This window comes from Triticum dicoccoides, chromosome 3A, assembly GCF_002162155.2.
Source record: "Triticum dicoccoides isolate Atlit2015 ecotype Zavitan chromosome 3A, WEW_v2.0, whole genome shotgun sequence".
Taxonomy (NCBI): Eukaryota; Viridiplantae; Streptophyta; class Magnoliopsida; order Poales; family Poaceae; genus Triticum; species Triticum dicoccoides.
Window position 1 is genome coordinate 546,863,842 of NC_041384.1, and position 9,014 is coordinate 546,872,855.

At 47.5% G+C, this 9,014-nt stretch overlaps 2 protein-coding genes across 2 annotated transcripts in view; one reads left to right on the forward strand and one right to left on the reverse strand.

The window, feature by feature from the left end:
• The window catches only part of LOC119269086 (uncharacterized protein C9orf85 homolog), a 3,956-nt gene extending 1,011 nt beyond the window's left edge, over nt 1-2,945 (reverse strand). The window contains exons 1-7 of the mRNA XM_037550837.1: nt 2,770-2,945; nt 2,598-2,680; nt 2,462-2,500; nt 2,312-2,364; nt 2,155-2,218; nt 1,992-2,034; nt 1,859-1,906 (exon numbers count right to left, since the gene is read on the reverse strand). Of these exons, the coding sequence (XP_037406734.1) occupies nt 1,859-1,906; nt 1,992-2,034; nt 2,155-2,218; nt 2,312-2,364; nt 2,462-2,500; nt 2,598-2,680; nt 2,770-2,850 (411 nt within the window). The 5' untranslated portion in view covers nt 2,851-2,945. The remainder of the gene's footprint in view (nt 1-1,858; nt 1,907-1,991; nt 2,035-2,154; nt 2,219-2,311; nt 2,365-2,461; nt 2,501-2,597; nt 2,681-2,769) is intronic.
• A 173-nt stretch (nt 2,946-3,118) lies between these two features.
• Nucleotides 3,119-9,014, forward strand: part of LOC119269087 (RHOMBOID-like protein 12, mitochondrial) — a 12,868-nt gene continuing 6,972 nt past the window's right edge. The window contains exons 1-3 of the mRNA XM_037550838.1: nt 3,119-3,573; nt 3,655-3,769; nt 3,852-3,971. Coding sequence (XP_037406735.1) covers nt 3,218-3,573; nt 3,655-3,769; nt 3,852-3,971 — 591 coding nt within the window. The 5' untranslated portion in view covers nt 3,119-3,217. The remainder of the gene's footprint in view (nt 3,574-3,654; nt 3,770-3,851; nt 3,972-9,014) is intronic.

Genomic DNA, 9,014 nt, shown 5'->3' on the forward strand with positions numbered 1-9,014 from the left:
GGGGGGGATCAATAACAGTTCACAGAAGAGACCAAATAGTGTTTTCCTGTATATTTTCAAGAATCCACAGTTATCCATACAGGCACTCTGTTCCATTTTCAACAGCAGATAGACGTACAACTAATGCTAGAATGCACAAAAGTTGTTCATTTTTTCTATAAAGTTAGTAGTATGGATCCTCCTACTACTTCAGCGAATGGAACCTTACCAAAATGGACCCCAGGAACAAAAAGGTGGATTTAGAACAATGTTGACGTACAATCAAGAAAAATCAATATGGTCATTTGTGCAGTCACTTTACACAAAAAGGTGGATTTAGAACTGTGCAAAACCAAGACAACAGGAATACTGAAGATTGAATTTAATAGCACACATATATGCATCACAGAGGATTTCGTGAGGTTTAAAACTGCAAATTACTTACAGTAGTAACATAGTCGTTACTGTCAGCTATGAGCATCTTAAGTTTTTTTCCTCTTATTGCAGGAATGCTTATTCCTCCAGGACCATCTTCTAACAGATAATTTCCGGTCAAATTGTTTTAAGACACTGCTGGAACTTCGAACTTCCACCAGTTCCTTATATTTCCATGTTTGGTAATAATGAATTGCACAGTAAAGAACTCTAGTTATGTGCTTATAAACCTTAATGATGCAAATTTCTACAAAAATAGGCATAAGAAAAATGTGGGATTGGGATGTCATCGGTTGTTGACCAAACAGAAACACATGAATGTGTCAGAATGGCCCTTAAGAAAGCTACTTGTGAATTTTGCTGGAGTTTGAATAGAGATGTCTGCAGTAAGAATGATTTTTCCATGAGGCCAAGCTCATGTCACAAGTTCTTACAAATGTAAAAGAGCCTAACTATTTCCATTTGCACAGCAACTGCAGCTATTTATTAATATAAAGTTTTACAAGCCCGACAGATTAAATATGAAGATATCTATGCGAAGAGTTGGAACTTGAATAGTCCAAAAAACTGGAATATCACACGCTTCATTTCAAGTTCTCATGCTATATCTTGGAAATCAACAAAATCATGTACATAACATTGTGAACCAGAAAACAAGGTGTGCATTTTCATTTAGTTGAAACATAAATACCACGACCAGGCACCTATTCCTAATCTAAGAATGCCACTAATGTCACCTGACCAATATCACGATGCATCCCAAAAAGATATAGAAGGGAAGATCAAGGGCATATGAGGAATACCGAATACTTGAGGTTTTGCTCATATGACGGGTGAATTTATTATAACTATGAGCAAACCAGTCTGTTTTGATTTCTGTGCAATAGGGTTTCTGCTAAATTTATGTGAACAGAATTTCATCATGTATACAATTTATATAACTGAACCCCATATAACTATATGAGTAATGATATAACGACAAACTACAATATAGGAAATGCAAATTTAAGTGCAATATATTTAGAGTTTAGTTTAACAGGTGCAACAAATGAAGCCATTCTTCTTTTAAAGACAACAAGAAAGAACTAGTTATGTTAAGCACGCTCATCCAAGCTAAAGATTACAGGGTTAGTACTAGGACTCTCATTCATTTGCATGGAAAAGGAAAATTTAGAATGATTATCCTTTTGTGCTAGGCTCAAAATTGAGGGATGGATCCTTCTATTTAGTTCGCGAGGCGGATTAAGGAAAGTCTGTTTTATACCCCTCAAGTTTTCCTGTAGTTCAAATTTCCAGAAGAATAGAGGGGGTCCTTTATTCATATTTCAGGCTTATGGGCTTCTTAGGCCAGTTTAGAACCAGCAACAAGGAGAGCATACACAGAAGCGTAAGTGCATTGAAATTAAATTTATCCAGCAAGAAGAATTAAGTAGCAAGTACTCACAAGGCGAAGAAGTGTCCGTCGTTCCCTCTCCCTAGCATATCTGATGGCCTATTAAACAATTCACTGGTCAGCACAAAACAAATGGATTTCTCAAGGTTCACAACAATCCTCTTCCAATATAGAAGAATCAAACCTCCTCTAGTTCTTTGCGCTCACTGTTTGCTTCCTCAGCATCCCTACAAGACAACACTGAATCATTACAACACGTAAAATAAAATAAAACAAGGTTCAAATTCCAGTTACAGTGTAGCTACACCAGTGCTAGTGTAACAATAAAATGAAATAGCGGGGATCACCTTCCAACAAGATGCTTAACAGAGGTGCAGCACTTGGCACAAATCCCAAGCTCCTTGGAGCAACCTGCATTGAGCAGAGATCACACATATCAGTGACAATCAAACGGCACACTAGCACCACCGTAACAAGAGACACCGCCGAGGAGCCGAAATTCACCTGTGCAGACGTTGTGGTATGCCTGCCGGACGTTTCGTTTACTGCACTTCTGGCTGCAAAAACAAAAAGGAAACCATAAGCATCCATTGCTATCCCCTCTTACAACCGTTCCCAAATACTATGCGGTGACCAGTCCGGCAAGAAAGCTACCATTTTGCAGGCTCAACAATCGGCTTGTACTTGCCGTATCTGCAAAAGAAGAGACGAACAGATCGGACCGAGGAACACAAGTAAACCAACGACCTAATAATGAATGAATATAACTAAGGGGGGGAGAACCCCATACTTGCGCTTCCAGTCGATTTGGTCCCGGCAGCGCTGGCAGACGCCGGTGATCTCCGACAGAGGCCGGAACCTGCCCCCGGGCTCCTGCGCGAGCAGCGGCGATGATTGCGGCGGTTAGGTCCCACAAGAACGGAAAAGAGAAGACTGGGAAGGGAGGCGGGTCGCCGGCTTACGGTCTCGTTGATCTTCCGGCCGAGGTTGGGCTTCCATGCGTAGGTGTTCTGGTGCTTCGGGGGACCAGCTCGCTTCGACATCTCTCTCCCTCTCTCCGCTTCGCGCCGCCGCCGGGAGTCCCTCTCCGCTTACCCCTAAAACCTCGCTGCGGCGGCTGCGTATCCCTGTGGCTACCTGTATAATCGTGTGGGATCCAACAACTACGTCTAATGGGCGTCGGCCCAAGCCTGGAGCGAGATTAAACTCGCACTTGGGCTCCGGAAAACATGGCCCAATAGTCGCACGGCCCATTTGTTCCAGTCAGTGATATAGACTGCCGGTGGACCCCCACCTCCCCCCATAGTCGGAGATCGGAAGGGAATCAAAACCGTACCGGCGGCTACCGCCCGAGGTCGGGGAGTCGGCGGCGGAGACAGGCAGCCAACCCGTGCCTTGGTGGAAGCAGAAATGGCGATGCGGAGGAGGCTGCCGCAGTTCCAGGCCCTCCTCGCGCAGCAAGCCGTCCGCAGCGCCATCCCCAAACCCAGACCCCTAGCCAACCCCCACAGCCGCCTCCTCCACTGCCCCTCCACGCCAGCAGCCGCCTGCCGCTCGCCGCTGTCCCACTCCCTCTGGCGCAGCCCAGGAAGCGCCGGGACGCTCCTGCCGGTGAGCGCGGCGGCCGTTGCGGCGGCCGCCCGGGCCGCCGCCAAGCGGTGGCTGACCGCGCGCGCCGCCGGGTCGCTTGAGCTCTTCTCGCTGCAGCGGAGGCGGTCCTCGGACTTGCTCTCTTCGTCCTCCACATTCCTCCGCCGCGTACCCTGGTGAGGTTTTGGCTGGTGGTACGTCTTAATTACATGGAGTTTTGGGTTGTTTGGTCATTTTGGTTTTCGTGTCTCCTAAAGGGGGCGCTGGCTACCATCAGCGGACGGGATGGTGTTGATGCTTATGGGCGCGAATGTGGCCGTCTACATGCTCTGGCACATGGCCAGTCCGGATTTCATGAGGGATCATTTCTCGGTTAGTGATCAATCAAAGGGACCTTGCTTTGATTTCACAAGTGGTTGTTGAAGTGTAATTTGATGAATGTTGCGATGAGCAGATTTCGCTGGACAATCTCAAGAGCGGGCGGTTGCACACATTGCTCACTAATGCCTTCAGCCACTATGACTCAGGTCACCTCTTCGGCAATATGATGGGTCTCTACTTCTTCGGTTCAAATGTAAGAAGTTCACTCTTTGTCCATTGTTGCATTGCGGAAACATGCTTTGTATGTGATATGAGTACAATGCACATACATACATACCCAGTTTCCCCTTAGTGCACCACCTTGTGGTAAAACATCAAACATGCTCACCTACACTTCCTGAAAATCCAATGTAAAAGGTGTGTAACACACTATTTACTTCCCCAACCATGTCACATTAGCTTATCTATGTTCTTTTCACACCAACATCATCTTGTTGAAGTTAAAACTGAGACATGAACAAGGAATAGTCGCAATAATGTATGGTTAATAAAATGCTTTTGTGCACTGGACCCTTCTGTTGGATTAGAATACTAGTTGCCAACCCGCGTGCCTGCAGGGGCTAGCGACTTTGAAACGAATTCACAAAGAAGTTTTGGATTAACTTTACTATGGATGGAAGCTTGTAGGAAGTAGAAACATAAAATTAGATAACTTACAAGCATTATAAAAATATGTTATTAAAAAATTCTGCATCATTAGTTTGTTAATAACCACATGGTAAAATAATTATATTTATGTGTTTAATTTCTGATTAGCTTTGAGCATGTGTCCTTTATTTCCAATCTACCTGTGTCATTTTCCAGTTGTATACTTGTGTTGCGGTTATAAGCAATTGTTTCACCAAAATTGTGGTGCCTGATCAATGTATCTTGTTGAGACTCATGTTTTCGAAATTAATATATTACTAGCAAAAGAGCCTGTGCGTTGCAACGGGAGAAAAAGATACCACATGCCCGCAAGGCCGTAACCCAATAAGCATGAGTCAAGACCCCAATAGGTCCATGTTCTTTATTTCAACATGACATCCCATCTGTGTTGCCGTTTGTCCGTCGTCCCATTCTCGCATACGATGATCATAGTGCTTACAGAATTACAACGCGTTTGAATGTGGTAATCCTAAGCCATCTCACTCTTGGCATAAGATTAGTTTTTCTCTCTCTTGCTAGGTTTCTTTCGTCTCCAATTTTGTTTGTCTAGGTGTTCACTTGTAATCCAGATTGGTGCTGGTACGAAAGAAAGACGGATCGTGCGCTATTGATTAAAGTTGCACTCTAAATAGCATTTTAAAAATGGTTAAGAGGTAAAATAACATCATATTCGGATTCTACACATTTTTCTAACCAAATTTCATATATATCATGTTAAAATTGGAATTATGGTTTAAAAGATGTGCATAATTAAAAAAAATTGTTCTAGGTGGACTGCAGGTTAATTACCATAAAAGACATGGTGGTTTTGTAAAAAAAGCAAAAATGATTCGTTTTGTCACTTAAAAGTATATTGTGGGTTAATTACCTGAAAGTGTAGGTTTTTTTGGTAAAATCAGAAAAACAATTCGTTTTGCCACTTAAAATAGGACTGTGGGTTGATTCTTTGAAACATAAGGGGTTTTTCTGTAAAAATGCATGATGGATGGGCAGAAACACAAGTCCCGTTATATATATATATATATATATATATATATATATATATATATATATATATGGTAACGCTATTCTAAGAGCATCTCCAGCTGTTGGGCCCTAGGGGGCGCCTAAAATCGCCGCCTGGGGGTGAGCCGGCGCAAAAATTGGGCCTGGGGGCGAGTTGGTCCCCAGCTGCCGGCCCCAGGGCCGCCCCCAGGCGCGTTTTAAAATAAAAGAAGTATAGCACAGTTCGGCGAAGTTCGGCTATAAACACGATAAATTTCGGCCAAACACGATAAATTTCGGCACAGTTCGGCGAAGTTCGCGGATTTTCATTGCATAGCACATATATAAACTAATCTAAAAAAAACTGGCTGAAGTCGCCGCCGTCGCTGCAATCGTCGTCGTCGGCCTTCTCCTCCTTTGACGCGGGCGCCCCTGCTGGACCCCTCCCCGGCGTCGCCTTGGCAGACTGGTGGCGGCGCGTCGTCGTCGTTGGGCGGCGCACTGGCGCTCCTTCGCCTTCTCCAGGCGCTCCTTCTCCATCGCTATGGAGTCTCTGCGCGCCCATTCCAGGGCTGCGTCGTCGTCGTCGAGCTTCGTCGTCGGCGCGACTGGCTCCTTCACCGGTGCGAGCCCCGGCTCCGTCTTCACCGGCGCGAACCCCGGCTCCGTCTTTGGCTTGACGAAGCGCGGAGGAGGAGCCGATGAGGAGGCGCGCCGACTGCCCTCGTTGATGGCGATGTCGGCGCTACGAGTGCGCCGGCCAAGCGGCGTCTCCGCCGCGGGCCCGACCTTGACGCCGAGCAGGGCCGGAGTACCGGAGGAGTGCGATGAAGATCGCAAGGAGGAAGAAGAGGAGGAGGACCCGAACCTCCTTGGCGCCCATGGCCCGGCGCGTCGGTGCTGTGCCGGGGCGGCCACCCTCGCCGGGTACGCCAACGGCGGGTCGTTGCCGCCCTCGAGGTACGTCAGCACGCCCTCGAGTGTGCGGCCGGGGACGCTATGACGCCCCCGATTTAATCGTACACTAATCATGCACGCAAATGTGTACGATCAAGATCAGGGACTCACGGGAAGATATCACAACACAACTCTAAACATAAATAAGTCATACAAGCATCATAATACAAGCCAGGGGCCTCGAGGGCTCGAATACAAGTGCTCGATCATAGACGAGTCAGCGGAAGCAACAATATCTGAGTACAGACATAAGTTAAACAAGTTGCCATAAGATGGCTAGCACAAACTGGGATACGGATCGAAAGAGGCGCAGGCCTCCTGCCTGGGATCCTCCTAACTACTCCTGGTCGTCGTCAGCGGGCAGCACGTAGTAGTAGGCACCTTCGGTGTAGTAGGAGTCGTCGTCGACGGTGGCGTCTGGATCCTGGGCTCCAACATCTGGTTGCGACAACCAGGTAGAAGGGATAGGGGGAAAAGAGGGAGAAAGCAACCGTGAGTACTCATCCAAAGTACTCGCAAGCAAGGAGCTACACTACATATGCATGGGTAAATGTGTAAAGGGCCATATCGGTGGACTGAACTGCAGAAAGCCAGAATAAGAGGGGGATAGCTAATCCTGTCGAAGACTACGCTTCTGGCCACCTCCATCATGCAACATGTAGAAGAGAGTAGACTGAAGTCCTCCAAGTAGCATCGCATAACATAATCCTAACCGATGATCCTCCCCTCGTCGCCCTGTGAGAGAGCGATCACCGGTTGTATCTGGCACTTGAAAGGGTGTGTTTTATTAAGTATCCGGTTCTAGTTGTCATAAGGTCAAGGTACAACTCCAAGTCGTCCTGTTACCGAAGATCACGGCTATTCGAATAGTTTAACTTCCCTGCAGGGGTGCACCACATAACCCAACACGCTCGATCCCATTTGGCCGGACACACTTTTCTGGGTCATGCCCGGCCTCGGAAGATCAACACGTCGCAGCCCTACCTAGGCACAACAGAGAGGTCAGCACGCCGGTCTAAATCCTATGGCGCAGGGGTCTGGGCCCATCGCCCTTTGCACACCTGCACGTTGCGAACGCGGCCGGAAGCAGAACTAGCCCCCTTAATACAAGAGCAGGCTTACGGTCCAATCCGGCGCGCGCCACTCAGTCGCTGCCGTCACGAAGGCTTCGGCTGATACCACGACGTCGAGTGCCCATAACTGTCCCCGCGTAGATGGTTAGTGCGTATAGGCCAGTAGCCAGACTCAGATCAAATATCAAGATCTCGTTAAGCGTGTTAAGTATCCGCGAATGCCGACCAGGGCCAGGCCCACCTCTCTCCTAGGTGGTCTCAACCTGCCCTGTCGCTCCGCCTCAAAGTAACAATCGGGGGCCGTCGGGAACCCAGGCCCACCTCTACTGGGATGGAGCCACCTGCCCCTTCAGCCCCCATCTCCGAACAGTATCACAGGTAATGTAACTGTGTAAGTATATTGTATATGCCCATGATCACCTCCCGAAGTGATCACGGCCCAGTAGTATAGCATGGCAAACGGACAAGAGTGTAGGGCCACTGATGGAACACTAGCATCCTATTCTAAGCATTAGGATAGCAGGTAATGGTAACAACAGTAGTAGCAAGGACAGGCTATGCATCAGAATAGGATTAACGAAAAGCAGTAACATACTACACTACTCTAATGCAAGCAGTATAGAGAAGAGTAGGCGATATCTGGTGATCAAAAGGGGGGGCTTGCCTGGTTGCTCTGGCAAGAGAGAGGGGTCGTCAACACCGTAGTCGTACTGGGTAGCAGCGGCGTCGGTCTCGGTGTCTAGCGAGAGAAGAGGGGGAAGAAACAATAAATATAATGCAAACAAATGCATGACAATGCATGACATGACAAAGCGTGGTGCTAGGTGTGCCCTAACGCGGTACGAGGTGGTACCGGTGAAGGGGGGAAACATCCGGGAAAGTATCCCCGGTGTTTCGCGTTTTCGGGCAGAGGAGCCAGAGGGGGAAAGTTGCGAGTTCGATAGGTTAGGGAGGTGTGGCGGACGAACGGGTTGCGTATCCGGAATCGTCTCGACATTCTGAGCAACTTTCATGTTGAAAATATTTTAATCCGAGTTACGGATTAAAAGATATGATTTTCTAAAGATTTTATTAATTTCTGGAATTTAATTAATTATTTAAATTAATTCGAAAAACAGATTAATGACATCAGCATGATGTCATGCTGACATCAGCAGTCAACAGAGTTGACTTGGTCAACCTGACCAGTGGGTCCAGTGGGGCCCACCTGTCATACGCTGTTTATGTTAATTAGGGTTTAATTTACCTAACTAATTGATTAGATTAATTAACTGGATTAATTAACTTAATTAATTAATTAATTAAATAATTAAATATATTTAATTAGTTACTATTACTATTATTATTATTCATCATTTTTTTTGTTTTGGGGCGGGGCCCGTTGTCATAGGCCCAGGGGGCCTATCGGGCGCGGTTAACGGGCGTGCGCCCGTGCAAGGGCACGGGGCAACAGGGGCGTCGGCGAGGCCGTAGCCCGGCACGGTGGTGCAAGGCCGTGGCCTCGGAGAGGCCAGCAGGGGGCACGGGCGCGGCGCGGCCTGGGGCCAGGCGCGCGACGGCGGTCGACGGCGGCG